Here is a 17,684-nt window from a genome sequence, read left to right on the forward strand (position 1 = left end):
GCTACTCCCCACGTTACTATCAACACGTGTAGACGTGTTTTAGCTACTCCCCACGTTACTATCAACACGTGTAGACGTGTTTTAGCTACTCCCCACGTTACTATCAACACGTGTAGACGTGTTTTAGCTACTCCCCACGTTACTATCAACACGTGTAGACGTGTTTTAGCTACTCCCCACGTTACTATCAACACGTGTAGACGTGTTTTAGCTACTCCCCACGTTACTATCAACACGTGTAGACGTGTTTTAGCTACTCCCCACGTTACTATCAACACGTGAAGACGTGTTTTAGCTACTCCCCACGTTACTATCAACACGTGTAGACGTGTTTTAGCTACTCCCCACGTTACTATCAACACGTGTAGACGTGTTTTAGCTACTCCCCACGTTACTATCAACACGTGTAGACGTGTTTTAGCTACTCCCCACGTTACTATCAACACGTGTAGACGTGTTTTAGCTACTCCCCACGTTACTATCAACACGTGTAGACGTGTTTTAGCTACTCCCCACGTTACTATCAACACGTGTAGACGTGTTTTAGCTACTCCCCACGTTACTATCAACACGTGTAGACGTGTTTTAGCTACTCCCCACGTTTACTATCAACACGTGTAGACGTGTTTTAGCTACTCCCCACGTTACTATCAACACGTGTAGACGTGTTTTAGCTACTCCCACGTTACTATCAACACGTGTAGACGTGTTTTAGCTACTCCCCACGTTACTATCAACACGTGTAGACGTGTTTTAGCTACTCCCCACGTTACTATCAACACGTGTAGACGTGTTTTAGCTACTCCCCACGTTACTATCAACACGTGTAGACGTGTTTTAGCTACTCCCCACGTTACTATCAACACGTGTAGACGTGTTTTGCTACTCCCCACGTTACTATCAACACGTGTAGACGTGTTTTAGCTACTCCCCACGTTACTATCAACACGTGTAGACGTGTTTTAGCTACTCCCCACGTTACTATGAACACGTGTAGACGTGTTTTAGCTACTCCCCACGTTACTATCAACACGTGTAGACGTGTTTTAGCTACTCCCCACGTTACTATCAACACGTGTAGACGTGTTTTAGCTACTCCCCACGTTACTATCAACACGTGTAGACGTGTTTTAGCTACTCCCCACGTTACTATCAACACGTGTAGACATGTTTTAGCTATTCCCCACTTTACTATCAACACGTGTAGACGTGTTTTAGCTATTCCCCACTTTACTATCAACACGTGTAGACATGTTTTAGCTATTCCCCACTTTACTATCAATACGTGTAGACGTGTTTTAGCTACTCCCCACGTTACTATCAACACGTGTAGACGTGTTTTAGCTACTCCCCACTTTACTATCAATACGTGTAGACGTGTTTTAGCTACTCCCCACGTTACTATCAACACGTGTAGACGTGTTTTAGCTACTCCCCACGTTACTATCAACACGTGTAGACGTGTTTTAGCTACTCCCCACGTTACTATCAACACGTGTAGACGTGTTTTAGCTACTCCCCACGTTACTATCAACACGTGTAGACGTGTTTTAGCTACTCCCCACGTTACTATCAACACGTGTAGACGTGTTTTAGCTACTCCCCACGTTACTATGAACACGTGTAGACGTGTTTTAGCTACTCCCCACTTTACTATCAATACGTGTAGACGTGTTTTAGCTACTCCCCACGTTACTATCAACACGTGTAGACGTGTTTTAGCTACTCCCCACATTACTATCAACACGTGTAGACGTGTTTTAGCTACTCCCCACGTTACTATCAACACGTGTAGACATGTTTTAGCTACTCTCCATGTTACTATGAACATAACCACATGTTCTGTTGATGCTAACAATGTTCCACATAAAAATCACGTAACATGCTGGCAATAAGAAGGGAGTTTAAAATAATAACCATGCACAATCAATAATAACATCAACCACTGAATCTAACATCATTTATAAATGACTAACGCATGCAAAGATAAAGATAACTCAGTAGCAAACATATAACGTGTGATAGAAATTAATAACATGCTATTAGTAAAAAATAACTAAAATTTGAATAATAACAGTAAAACAGATATAACCAACGTAAATATTCAAGTAATAACTAATATGAGTAAAATAACAGTTTGAGAACGAAAATTAACAGAATAGGGCTACCAGTGATACCCATGGTCTACAGATAAAGGACCGCTATTGTAGGGATATCCATTGTCTACTGGAGCATAACGGTGGCTTGGAAAGGGCATGTAATCTTGAAAATATTTTGAATGTGTATACAATATAGCTGTGGTGCAATAATTTAAAATTGCATGTAAAAACATACATAGGCGCATGGATATTTCTTTTAAGAAAGATATATTTTTTATCTACATCGATACAACGATGTTCCTAAACTTGTACAAGTCCCTGATTCGGCCTAATATGGAATATGCATCCTGCATCTGGAACCCTATGTTACTTAAGGATAAAATTGTGATCGAGAATGTCCAGAGGAGAGCGACCAAAAGATTAAATGGATTAACCAATTTATCCTACGAACAGCGTCTAAGGTCCTTAGGACTACCAAGCCTTGAGTATAGGAGAAAACGTTCCGATCTCATACAAATGTTCAAGATAATCAACAACATTGATAAAGTCGACAAAGATAAATTGTTTACAATGTCTCCCATCACCTTCACAAGAGGTCACTCTAAAAAGATCTTGAAGCCAGTATCCAGACTAGAAGTAACCAAACATCGGTTTAACAGCAGAATTGTAGATATATGGAACAGTTTGCCAGAAAACGTAGTGTCTGCAAAGTCTGTGAACTCCTTTAAATCGCGCCTTAACCAGCACTGGCACAATGAACCCTCCAAATTCTCTCCTACTTGTTATAGTGCTACCTGATCGATTATTTGATCACATACAAGGATACGCCTCCAGAAGTCAAAAGGACTTAAATTGGTGTTTTAATTACATGATTACATGATTACAAGATATTATAATAATTTGATTTCATATGTAACACTTATTTCTATTGGTTAGATCGTTGAGGTTATTTTTCCATAGACCGAAAAAAATGTACGTCAAGTATTATGACGTCATATATACAAAACAGTTTCGCGGGGAATTTTAAAAGCGGCACATTCATTGGCCAAACTGAATTATTGGATAAGATATCACTGCGCCACAACTCAATTTGTTTTATTGCACAGGTAGGGGAGAGTGGGGCAAGTTGAGCCACAGAGTTAGTTGAGCAAGTGGCGGGAAATAGTTTTACGTCACGTTTATGACGTCATAATATATTTTTCTAAGTAAAATCACGGAAAATTTACGCCTAATTAGGCTAGTACCTGTGTAAGTTATCTGAATTAAATTGTAAGCATTATTCTCAATATCTTTTGGGGTTATGAAGTCATAGACAAAAAACGGACGGATATTCTTTTTCGCGTCTATAAAGAATGTCCTTCCGTTATGAAGAATGTTCCTTCTGTTTTTGTCTATGACTTCATAACCCAAAAAGATATTGAGAATAATGCTTAAATGTGTGGATAGTATTCTCTGATAATATATTATCATCAAGACACCTGTCAAATTATTTTTTGCAGACTGAATGTGACTTGTCCGTGAACGCGTCCGTGTCAAATAGGCATAATATTTGTTTATTGCTTGAAGAAAAAAAACCCATACCTGTATTGTATTTTGTGATATTTTTAAAGCCTTTGATCGTGTCTGACATAAAGGTCTATTAGTAAAATTAAAGTCATATGGAATTGGCGATGAACTGATCGTTTGGTTAAAGAACTACTTAAATCAAAGGCAGCAAATGGTTTGTATAAATGAATCCATCTCAAAATTGAGCTTTATTGATGCCGGAGTTCCACAAGGTTCTATCTTAGGACCTCTTTTATTTTTGATATACATAAACGATATAGCCGATATTTTTTATTCCGCATCTCGTCTGTTCGCTGATGATACCTCTCTCCAATGTTCCACATCTTCATGTTTTGAAATTCAAACTATCCTAAATAGAGATCTTGAAGCTCTTAATATGTCGGCCAAAACCTGGTTGGTCACTTTTAACCCTGATAAAACCGACGTACTTTTTATCTCGAATAGAAATGAAACAGATGAAATGTTAGAACTTGTGTTTGACGGAAATATTTTAGACTTTATTGATAGTCATAAACATTTGGACACTTTGAACTCTAGTGTAAAAAAGGGGGGGACAATGTCGAAGCTATATACTCTTCAGTTATGAAGAAAATAAATACCATGAGAAACTTGAAATTTATATTAAGAAGAGATGCTCTCTTGAGAATTAACTTAACTTTTATATTACCAATTTTAGAGTATGCTTGTGAATTGTGGGATGGTTGTACTATTTTAGAAGCTGAAAAGTTAGAAAAAGCTCAACGCGAAGCTGCAAGAATTGTCACGGGTCTTCCGTCTTATGCAAGTGTTCATGCCTTACAATTTGAAACTGGTTTAGAAACTTTATCAGATAGAAGAAAGAGAAGAAGACGTCAACTTTTGTATAAGATGCATAACGATCAAACTCCAGAATATCTTTTTTCCCTACTTTCTTCTACTGTTCAAGATAATGTTCAGATATCCATTGAGAAATGTAAATAATTATAGAATCTCATATTATAGATTATCGTCAACTTCATCTTCATTTTTACCGTCAACACTTCGTTGTTGGAACTCCCTAGACAATTCTGTCAGATCGTCAGCTTCCATTACCATTTTCAAAAATTCTCTAAAACCTATTAACCTTATCTCTCCTTCTCCATTCGTTGGCATCGGCGACCGCAAAATTAATATTATTCATACTAAGCTCGGGCACCAGTGTAGTTCCTTAAATTATGAGCTGTTTGTGTGGACATTTATGTGAGAATGCTTATCATTTTTCCTCGGAGTGTGTCCTTTTTGATATAGAAAGAAACATTTTAGTTCAGAAATTAAATAATTTAAATTTGAATATCCCCTTAGATCTTGACTTACTGCTATTTGGTAGTCAAGAACTATCTTCAAATAACAATTCGAAACTATTCATATGTGTTCAACATTTTATAAAGGGCAGCAAATGGTTTTAAGAAATAAATATTGTAACCATTGTGACTTGCCAAATAGATTATTTACCTTTGTTTGTTACACAGTATATGCTTTATTAAAGATGCTCCATTGTTGTTTGTATTATTTTGCGCATTATTTATATTTATTTTTTGCCCATCCATAATAAAAATGTAATGCTCTCTCTCTCTCTCCCCCTCCCCCCATCTCTCTCTCTAACTTTATATGTATTTAAAGGAATTGTAATTATTTATATGTCATTGTTGTTGGGAGAGGGCTTTAAGGCTTTAATAAGTTGTAATAACTTGTGCCCGATCCTTTTGTAAATTTGTTTGCAATACGTTTAAACTATACTTACAGGGCATTTTACTTTTTTGTCTAATATAAAGACTATATTTTAGGCTATTATTATTTAATAAAAAGCCTAATAGTAAAGGCAGGTTTAGCGTCTGCATTTGATGATGCGTCTTTCTGATATTTCATAAAGTTGTTATTTTATGTAACCGGTCACATACTACAGTCACATATGTGGAGTAGGGACTAGCCTAGTGTGAGCAGAAGTTGGGATGTTGAATGATGGCTACAATAACCCCATCCTTGATACTTCAGGGATGGATATGAGGTCAATGATAGAAATATCATTACCCCTGGAGTATCGAGGATGCGATAACACTATCTTCAAAAAGCGAAGCAAGGATGGGTCCATGATTGCGATCTTCCCTGCGAATTATCACTTCATACCGTTAGTCGCCTAATTTTACCTTATCTAACTGACACGCTAAGAAAATATTTAAGGATTGCGAAATGTGGTGTAATATCTTACCTTTAAAGGCCCACTACCTTTCCGGAACAAAATTTAAATTTTTCTAAAAATCATGAATAGCTTAAGACAATAATGTATCGATGGCTTGAGATGAGGTAATAACATGCAGCTTACACAACATATTCTACGGAATATTTGATAACAGTTGGGTTTCGTTTAGCTGTTTTGCCTTCTGGCGCAGTGATAATCAACTATCGTGCGGTATTTAGGACGACGGCGGGAAACATAAGACGACCCGCGTTATGGAAATTAACATCTTAATTATTTGAATTAAATTGTTCAGAGGGAGGTGATAAGTGTAGTATTAACGGTAAGTTGGTAACCTTTGCGACTTTATAAAATTATCGATTCACATAATGTAGGAAAGGTAGTGGCCCCTTAAGTTTACTGATTATCGATCCTACAGATTGTAAATAAACGTTGAGCACTTGAACTGTAAGCCAACTAGTGTATAATGTTTGCTAATATATAGTTTTAATTTCTGGTAGTTACAATGTTGTAAAATAATAACGAAACAAGAAAAGTATGTGTTGTATGTTTTTGTTTGTTTGTTTGTTTGTGTTTTCATTGTACTTTTGAATTTTCATCAAGCAAGGCGAAAAAACTGCACGAGAAACAATTCATAATATATTGTTGTTATATAGACTACTGATCACACAGTGTCCATGTGTGGAGCCAAAGATTTGGAGGTGGTTAAATATTGTCATGTACATTATGATATTGTTCTCCAGAAATAAATCATTTCGTTACAATTAAGTTACTTTATTTTTTATTAGATTTTTATTTCTATAAGTAGACTATTTGAATTTAAGCATAAATTCATTTGTTTCTTAAACTACACGTCTTACACCTAATTAAAACAAAAAGTATAAAAAAATATAAATTCGCACTTATGAACATCCGGCGCGGGAGTCGTCATCAAGTGAACAGCCTGGGAAAGCTAACGGAGTAGCAGTTAGTGACGACCAGATTATAAACTCACGAGGACAGAAGCTTTTTTGTAAATATTGGAACAAAGAAAAACAGTCTGAAGATTCTCAAAATCAGGATTATAGGTAGATTTCTGTCAATAACTGCCCCATCTGCCCATGGGGCCAAGCTTTTGCTCTTCGTATGACATAATGGGTTACCGTAACATGAAATATATAGTAAATATGTAAATTGTCCAAGTCCAGGTACTGTAGATCACTACTGTACACACACTACTGTTACACAACATTGACCGTATCTAATTGTATTTAAACAAATAGTACGCGCATGTATAGTACTATACCAGTTGAAGAAAGTAAAAACATAAAAGATGTCATTTCAGCGATTCTGCTATATACATTATTAGACAAAGGGAAATAACTTCATTGTCTCTACTTTTGAAACATTAAGCAGCTAGGCTATACAAAATCACCGCCATTGTTTGCTATCACTGGGGCTAAAAATATAGTAGTTCGAATATAAAATAGTTTGCTCAGTTGTCAATGGAGAGAGCACATGCAGACAGCTAGTGCTATAAATTATTATTTAGTCCTACATTTGGGGTTAGTTCTATTTCATATACAAAGTTCCGCATATGTAGATAGTATACATGAACAAACAATTTGATTGATCATAAGATAAATTATATCTTTTTAAGTGATGGAACAATTATTGATTACAATCGATAATCAGTTGATGTCCCTTTACGATTCTGATTATCAATTGATATGAATAATTCACAGAATTGAAAGAGCAATTCATGAGCTTTTCTATAATTTTGAATTCCATTTCAAAAAGACTTAAAACAATTAAAGGATGTACCGGTAATCTAAAGTAGACCTGTATATAAATCCTCATGAGTCAAACAAACAAATTTCTACCGATTAACCAAACAGTCCTTGGACAAAATGATAATTGCATGCTTTAATCTAAAAATTGTCTAGCATATACAGAACATAGACTACCCTCCATGCCTATGACAATAAAACGTATTATTTTGAAAAATTGTTAACATGAATGTGACGTTATGATTCCTTGTGATCACCTTTGCTTGGTGGATATATAAATATTTGACTGCATTCCATAGTTTAATTTTCAAAAGTATTTTTATTTATTGTTAAAAAAAAAATCAGAAATGTTTAATTACCTGTAGATGCATTTGAATTACTTCAATATATATGTGTTTTCCGTTTCTGTAGAGAGCAGGGTTGGAGCAACGCATAAACCAGAAGTACTGAAAATTTTTATCCCTTCATGTGCATGTCATCATGCAAATCAGATCATGTGTTCACAAAGAGATTGAGCAGTGTTTTGATTGCCTTAAATTTTAACAATCAAATAAACCAAATTTCTGTTGAGTTGTTACATTGGACTACTTTCTTACAGGAATGTTTATTTGAGAATGAATGAATTATATTGTCTGTTTGGAAAACAAGGAAATTATATAAAACTGACAAAAACCAAAGAAAGTACTTTGTTTTCTAAGTTATATCTAAAGCATGTACTAATATATAATAATTTATATTTATATATGTACAATTTAGTTTTTGATGAACATTTTTGCATTGTCATCCTTGAATTGGTTTTTAATTTGGCTTCCAGAGGTTTGGTATTTGTAGCGCATGGCTTAGCTGAGCATTGCTTATTTTACAAGGAGGTTGCTGATCTTCTCATCAACAAAGGATTTTATGTGTTTTCTCATGATCATGGTAAGTTAAAACTTGATTACTTGAATCATGTAGATAGAGATTTAGATAGCATACCCTATCTAAGTATTAAAATATCACTGATGTGTAAAACAAAAACCAAAGTATTAATCAAGCTCGAGTCTGACAAATGTTAAGAGTTGTACAATTTATATAAATTTCATCTTCTATATATATAAATATTCTGCATCATGTGCATTATAGAGCTTTGTTTTATTTATACATGAATATAAATATGTATCTTATGACCTGCCTTTTGAATAAGCATGCATTTGACTAAGTTATTTGAACCAGCATGTAAACTAATGTTATATGTACGACACACTAATCTTTGTTTTTTTTTAAGTTTAATTTCAATTTTAATGCTGTTACTGATTGGTACCTAACAGATGATGCTGTACTGGACTTGGTCACTTTTTGTTGACTCTGCATGCACTGCCTTTCATATTTTCAATTTTCAGTTTATAGATATTTCCTATAACTACATGTTGATATTTTGTAGCTGGACATGGGCAGAGTGAAGGACCAAGGTCTCATATTGACACATTTGATCATTATGTACAAGATGTTTTTCAACACATTGATCAAGTGAAAGAAAAATTTCCAGAAAAGACACCAGTTTTTATTGTTGGTCATTCTATGGTAAGCAGTAATTGAGGCTCAGTTGCTAAAACAGTTTTACTGAAACAATCCCAGTTATTTCAGCTAACTTTTACTGTGTAGCACTTGAGGTTTGCACAGTCCTTATTTCACGGTTTTGCAAATAGAACCTATTCAGTTTCATTTCATGGTACTCTAATTCCTCTAATGATTCACACATCATTAAAGTTTTAATGGTGTCAATTTTATTAAAATTTTCTTTGCAATCAATTTGGAATATAATCACTTGAAAGTGCTGCCATTGTCGATAGCGTACACAGTAAGTAAACCACGACAATGGTATGATAATGTAGTAATTATTTTGTGTTTTAAATTTAGTGGACTTTAGTGAAACTGTGAATAAATATAGTGGACATAAAATGTACCTGCTTTACAGTCCATATATATAACTGTTTAAAACCTCTGTATAATGACCAGCTGCTTATCAAGACTACTTTCTTAGAGTCACAAATGGCCATCTACAACACAATTTATCCTGTGTATACAGACCACTCTTCTATTGTCCTTGGTAGGTCTTTATAGACAGGTTTGACTACATGGTTTAGTATGTAATTGACAGAGGCTTTAGAGTCTACATTTGTATATCCACACAAATACAGACTGCTTATAGTTATTGTGTACTTTCAATGTGTATTATGCAAGCGTCTGACAGCCAGACTGCCAGACGGTTATGGATACAGTATTTATCTAAACTAAATCTGTGAAAAAAAAATTACAGAGAATATGGTCAAATGAGTGTAACATTGATTATATTCTCATTTGTTTTACAGGGTGGTGCTATAAGTGTGCTTTCTGCTATGTCACGACCACAGTATTTCACTGGAGTGGTACTGATAGGACCTGCCATCCAGGCTAGTCCAGGGGCCATATCACCAATCAAGGTGGGTATTACCTAGTCCAGGGGCCATATCACCAATCAAGGTGGGTATTACCTAGTTCAGGGGCCATATCACCAATCAAGGTGGGTATTACCTAGTCCAGGGGCCATATCACCAATCAAGGTGGGTATTACCTAGTCCAGGGGCCATATCACCAATCAAGGTGGGTATTACCTAGTCCAGGGGCCATATCACCAATCAAGGTGGGTATTACCTAGTCCAGGGGCCATATCACCAATCAAGGTGGGTATTACCTAATCCAGGGGCCACATCACCAAATAAGGTGGGTATTACCTAGTTCAGGGGCCATATCACCAATCAAGGTGGGTATTACCTAGTCCAGGGGCCATATCACCAATCAAGGTGGGTATTACCTAGTCCAGGGGCCATATCACCAATCAAGGTGGGTATTACCTAGTCCAGGGGCCATATCACCAATCAAGGTGGGTATTACCTAGTCCAGGGGCCATATTACCAATTAAGGTGGGTATTACCTAGTCCAGGGGCCATATCACCAATCAAGGTGGGTATTACCTAGTCCAGGGGCCATATTACCAATTAAGGTGGGTATTACCTATTCCATGGACCATATCACCAATCAAGGTGGGTATTATCTAGTCCAGGGGCCATATCACCAATTAAGGTGGGTATTACCTAGTCCAGGGGCCATATCACCAATTAAGGTGGGTATTACCTAGTCCAGGGGCCATATTACCAATTAAGGTGGGTATTACCTAGTCCAGGGGCCATATCACCAATCAAGGTGGGTATTACCTAGTCCAGGGGCCATATTACCAATTAAGGTGGGTATTACCTAGTCCATGGACCATATCACCAATCAAGGTGGGTATTACCTAGTCCAGGGGCCATATCATCAATTAAGGTGGGTATTACCTAGTCCAGGGGCCATATCACAAGTGCTAGTACTAGAAATATTCTTTTATCCCCATATTGATTTTGTCATTATTAGGTCACCTGACCAAAGGTCATGGTGACCTATTGTGTCGTGCGACATCCGTTAACATTTCCTTGTGAATATGATAACTTGAGAAAATATGAACCAAGCTTAAACATTGTATGTAGACTAAAATTGGAAAGATCTTGGGCGAATTCGAAAATCAGCTTGATAAGATGTTAATTTACAGAGTTATTGCCCTTTACACTAATAATTATTATTGGACTTTGTAAACACAATAACTTGAATAAATATAAACTGACTGGGTTTAATAAAACTTTGTATGTAGACTAACATTTGAAATATTTCCGACAAGGTTGAAAATCTTCTTGATTGGACCGTAATTTATGGAGTTATTGCCCTTTGCACTTATAATTATTATTATATCTTGTGAACATGATAATTTGAGGAAATATGCACTGAGCTTAATGAAACTTTGTAAGAAGACTAACATTGGAAATATCTCGCACTAGTTTGAAAATCATCTTGATTCAATATTAATTTACAGAGTTATTGCCCTTTGCACTAATACATGTAATTATTATTGGACCTTGTGAACATCATAACTTGAGTAAATATGACCAAGCTTAATGAAACTTTGTATGTAGACTAACATTGGAAAGATCTTGGGTGAGTTTGAAAATCAGCTTGATTTGACAGTAATTTAATAAAGGAGTTATTGCCCTTTTGGCTTTGCAATAATAATTATTGAACTCTATTGAATATGCACTAAGGTTAATGAAAAGTTTTATGTAGACCTGTGGGATCTATTTCTATTTCGTGAACAAAAGACAACAGTTGGCTAGTAAATGACATAACTAATTTGTATCAAATATTAGGTGAGGGCTGTTCCATAAACATATATGGTAGGGGGGGAAGGCACTTTGAAATTGGAGACCCACCGATAGAAGTGATTTTCAATTTTGTTGACCCACACACATATCTATTTTTTTGTGAACAAGACCATGGCATAGAAGCGATTAAATTTTTTATTTCATTCCGATTTGTAGTATTTGGATTTACACATTTTGATTTCTAGCATCACCAAAGAGTCCTAGGACAAAATTGCACTGTATATGGTGCAGTGAACTTTTGTTTGTTATGCTGTATCTACTACTAATTTGTATAAGGGTACAATCCTTGTAGAACCAGCGTAAAATCTTCTAAACATACTGAAGTGTTTCGCAAGCATAATGCAAAAGTAGACATCTGAACATTCACACTTAAGCTTGTGAATTGCAACTTTTTCCTCGACTTAATACCAGTGAATTAAATAAAGATCTGTTATTTTGCCAAAACTACCCGTAATCTATTGTTTCTTTGTACCATTGTCAAGTCTGAATGAATATAATATGTTTTAGATAAATAGTCTATCATTATTATATCAAAATACTAAGAAAATATAATAATTGTTTTGTATTGAAGATGAACAACACATTAAATATTGTCAGAAATTAACATTTTTTTCAATATTTATTTTTGTATTTTGAAGTCAGGATGACTGAGCAACATTATAAAACATAAAATTTGCATTTTATTTCAAAAGGTTACAAATGCTTCAGATAGACCCACCCACAGAAGGATTTATTGAAACGCCACCCTGGCACAGAAGTGATTTTATTTTGAACCCACCATGGCACATACTATTTTTTAAAGTGCCTTCCCTGGGTGCCATAACTAATTTGTATCAAATATTAGGTGACCGTTAAAGGGACAATTCAGTGAGGTTAATTCGTTACATAACCACGAAGCAAAATATGACATAAATGTATTGTTCTACATTCCTTATGAAACATATGACAAGAAATAGAAACAAATTCCACAACATTGATAAGTATTTTGATTAATACCATTGAAATTCCAAATCGTTGATCAATACGATAAGCAGGTACAACATGTACGCTGTACCCTTACCCGAGTGAAAGTCACGCACGTTAAACAAATGCAATACATAACCACTGAGGAGTTGATGAAATTATTTTTAGACAAGAACATGCATCTAATAATGTTAACACAACTGTAAGAGCGATTTGAATAGGTTCTAGACAAAAAAAAAAATCTTTACTACACAGGCAAGGGTCAGGGTTCGGCATACAAGGTTATGTGTAATGGCGATTGAACATTTCACATACATTTAACTACATTGGGCTTTTCTGACATATCACAGTTAAACCAACTAATCTAATTTCCATTAGAACTGGTTTGCTTCCGAAATATGTGAAAGCTTTAATTTACTCTTAGACCAAATTGTCCCTTTAAGGCCCATGGGCCTCTTGTATATAATATCAAATAAGATACATCATTATAAAACATGTGTCTCTCATATGATTGGGAAACCTGGGGGTTTATCACATACATTTCTAAAATTTTCTATTATAAGATCATGGCAGGCAAGGTGTTGGCCCGAATCTTCCCACAAATGTGTATTGAAAAGCTGAAAACAAAGGATTTGTCGAGAGATCCTGACGCGGTAAGTTGTTCAGTCCTGTAATATATATTTTATGAAGTTATGAACCATCTACACCCATGTAGTATACTCTATATTTTGGTGGACAAGATGTAAAAACAAGTTCACTGTATAGCCTTTTAGCTACTACAAAATTCATAGTTATGGTGCATCATGCTATGAATCTTACAATCCTAGTTCATCGTTCTTCATCACATAACTGGTCAGCTTAGCCATATCAAATGGTCTCATCATTATTATAGACACACTTGTAATAACACCAATGTGACAATGTAACAAATCGTGTTCGTGCAGTCGCCATCTTGAAAACACATTTTGAACTTCTTCTCAAATTCTACTGGTGCGATTTGGCTGAAACTTGTTAGAAATTTTCGGGTAGAACCGAAATCCAAGATGGCCACCACAGCCGCCATCTTGAAAACACATCTTCAGCTTCTTCTTAAGTTTACCAGTTTGATTAAGCTCAAACTTACATGAAATGATCCTGACATAGTCGTGACATGGTGTTGTTATTTTTCGGGTCGAATGGAAATCCAAGATGGCCGTGATACCTGTACATGTGTGATTTGGCTGAAACTTGTCTGAAATGATCCTGACATGGTCAATCTGAATTCCAAGATGGCTACCACAGTCACCATCCTGAAAACTCATTTTGAACTTTTTCTGATGTTCTACTAGTGTGATTTGGCTGAAACTTGAAATTATTCTGACATGGTCTTAAGAAAGTGTTGTTACATCTCTGGTTGATTCGAAATCCAAGATGGCCACCTCGACACCATATCTAATTAATTTCGTATTTGACTATTGCCAAGGAAGTGATATAACTGTTAAGGCTCTTGAGCCTCTTGTTTATAGTGCTATCTCACTGAAGCCTGCTGCCAAAAGACACCAATCACACCATATCACATTATACTAACAATTGGTAAATCTTTTTTTCTCTGAGGGCTAAGGAGGAGCAAAAACTGACACTTTTAAAGACTGTGGTGTGTCCTGGCCAGGGGACAGAACCTAGTGCCTACCTCACAGGGGCGATTGCTCAACTTCAGGCCAAATGTGAGACAGTATAAAATCAGATTAATTAGCTAACTGTATAGGAAGAGTTATACACCATCTGGAGTTGCTGATTCTAGTTTTATAAAGCAAAATAAATATGTTTGGATTTCTTTCTTGTGTCAGGTAAAAGAATATGAAGACGACAAGCTGGTTTTTCATGACGGAATTAAGGCGAAGTAAGTATGAGTATATTGGATTACCTCTCTTAGTTGTGTATCTACTAGTATTTCATCAAACCAATGTACCAAAAGTTATAATTGGTTTGGAATGGTCAAGGTTAAAATGTTCAGGGTTAAAACGAAACATTTGTACTGATAAACTGTGTTAACCTATCTATATTTATAATTTTACAAGTTTATTATTCATGCAGAATTAACCCAAAAAATGTGGATTTTTTCCACACAAAGGTTTTATGTAGCATCATTCAACATGAAACAGTAGGAAAATAATTTATTTTAGTAGCCTTTTCACCAAAATGATAATCATCTTTTTTTAAAACAATCTGATTTAAATACAGTATCTGACAATGTATCCCATTACAGGTCATATTCTGATGAAATTTATGCTGTCTGTTTTTAAGTTTTGTGGAAAAATGGGACTGGGTCGATCATCTGTGACCAAGTAGCTTAATCAATAAAATGCCTGCCTATATTTCTGAGGTACTGGGTTTGAACTCTGGTATTGCTGCTACATTTTCTCCTTTCTTGTTATAAAATTGGGGAGATTGCCAATCCCTGTTCCAAGCATTTTGAGTTCGCTTATCAGGGGATATGCAAACTATGAAGGATATAGGTTTGGTTGGGAGAGGGGGGACTTGGAGAAAGGAGGGAGGAATGTGTGTAGCAGAATGGGAGACAAATGGACTTTAACTATTGGTGACCAGGTAGCCCAATCAGGAGAGCATCCAGTGTTCGGAGGTCCTGGGTTTGAACCCAGGTCCGGCCCTTACCTTTTCTTCTCTCCTGTTACAGCTTAAATGCATTTCTTGGGCAAATTGACTACATTCACAAAATTGATTCGGACAGCTATAACAACTATTTTGTCCCCGTCGGTTTGGAATTAGTACCTTTGTATGTCGATTGGTCGATATGAAAGGTTACCAGGATGTAACCCCTAATGGGATGTTGTCAGATCCTGTATGAAACAGAGTGATAATAAGGATCTGTATTTCAATCAGATTGATATAACAACAACATGTTTTCTGTAAGTTCCATAATTACAGGAAACAATATTTTACTCCTAACTGTTCATTAATGGTTATTTTTTGGATGTTTTGAAGTAATTTTTGATTTAATTTAGATGGGGTCTAGAGTTGCTAAGGTCTTTTGATGTGATGAAGGCGGGGTTTGCCAAAGTAGACTGGCCATTCCTCGTGTTACACGGAGACCATGATAAAATGTGTGCTGTAGAGGGATCACAGACGCTGTATGACGAGGCACAGAGTAAAGACAAACAAATCAAGGTGAGTGTTGTCTGATACAGAATATGGACTTAATGTACACAGACCAATTACCTAGGTTTTAATGATGATGATGTATATTTTAATGACTGAGTGATTCACAATATGAATATTCACATACATATTTACTGAAAAATCGGTGACATCCACATATTGGTGTTAAATACATTAAAATAGGACCTAAAATATTTATAAGTTTTCTAAGCTATCAATATGTGTATGTACCGTTTACATGTACATACGTCGATGTTCTTGCTTTTATTGATATTTTAACACTATAATCTAATGATTACAAATATCCTATTCCAGATCTACAAAGGTTTCTACCACCAGATACATAAGGAGCCGAGAGACGACCGAGACACTGTTCTCAAGGATATTGTGGAGTGGCTCGATCAGAGGGCCTAAGATGGCTACTTTAGCTGCATAATGTTACTAAGATTGTCTTGGTTGTGAAGAGTATTAGAAACAGAAAAATATGTTTTGCCTACTCTCACACATTTTGCATATTTATATTTTCTTTAAAGAAGGGGCCAGTAACAGTGAAGTCCTGTTTTTATGATAAACAACAGGTACCATATTTTGGAGTTTATGGAACTAAATTATTTTGGTGTTTTTGACCGCTAGATCTGATTTATGTTAGTTTTAACTCTTGTACATTTTTTCGCATTTGACCGCTAGATCTGATTTATGTTAGTTTTAACTCTTGTACATTTTTTCGCATTTAGTTTAGATTTTTTTATTGTGTCATTTCTCATTTGTTTTATTTTAAAATAGAATTTTTAAAAGGAAATACCAAGTTGTTTTTATCGAAATTATCTCTGATCACACCTTGATATTCAATGGCCATCGATCATAGATGAAAGTTGTGAACAATGTTTAACTATGAACCAATGATATCACATTGTACTTGTATCTTCTGGTAGTTCCAAATTAAAAAGGATAATGAATTTCATTAAAACTTTATATTCCTGTAAGTGACTGAATGCCATTTGATTTTGAACGTTTGTTTGGACAATCTGGATGTTTTGTGTTAAATGCTTTTAATATTAAAAATTAAACGTTTAAAGTTATCAAAATTTTTCCCCGCATGTGCTGCCCTCTGTATCTTGTTAATATTGTTGTTGATAGTTAAAACAACTATATGAAGACAAAAAGTACTTTTAATTAAAATATAATTCTAGTTTTATTATGAAATTTAAAATGACTTTTCTACATTATATAATACAGCTGTATATGTATTTGGAAATAGCTTGTAGTAGAGCATGTGTAAAGATATGTACAAAACATGATTATTTTATTGGGTTTAATGCACTAGCACTGGGTTCGATATACTTTATAGTGGTACACTTTAGCTTAGACATTTTAAATGGTGACTTTGTGGTTACAAAATGAGTGAGGTAAATGTTTTCGATTTTTATGGTTAAAAATTGATATTGAAGGCATCTTGTGATATTTTCTGATACTATGGCAATATTTTATATCTATTAATTATACTCTTATTTTAACCTTTCATCATGGATATACAGAAATAAATCATGATTAGACTATGAATTTTCATATGAAGTTAAACTTAGATTTAACAGTTTTAAAATGCTTGTTACTGGTGTAAAGATGATCCAGTTTATTTGTAAATTATGATACTATT

At 35.2% G+C, this 17,684-nt stretch overlaps 1 protein-coding gene across 1 annotated transcript; it reads left to right on the forward strand.

Moving 5' to 3' along the window:
* The first annotated feature begins 2,393 nt into the window (after positions 1 to 2,393).
* Positions 2,394 to 16,702, forward strand: LOC138305112 (monoglyceride lipase-like). The gene is made up of 9 exons (XM_069245512.1): positions 2,394 to 2,735; positions 6,802 to 6,944; positions 8,461 to 8,567; positions 9,067 to 9,206; positions 9,995 to 10,105; positions 13,438 to 13,527; positions 14,701 to 14,753; positions 15,877 to 16,039; positions 16,346 to 16,702. Exons 1-9 carry the CDS (start codon positions 2,394 to 2,396, stop codon positions 16,442 to 16,444), a joined length of 1,248 nt encoding a protein of 415 aa, XP_069101613.1. The 3' UTR covers positions 16,445 to 16,702.
* Positions 16,703 to 17,684: the final 982 nt, after the last annotated feature.

The sequence above is a fragment of the Argopecten irradians genome, chromosome 12 (genome assembly GCF_041381155.1).
Source record: "Argopecten irradians isolate NY chromosome 12, Ai_NY, whole genome shotgun sequence".
NCBI lineage: Eukaryota > Metazoa > Mollusca > Bivalvia > Pectinida > Pectinidae > Argopecten > Argopecten irradians.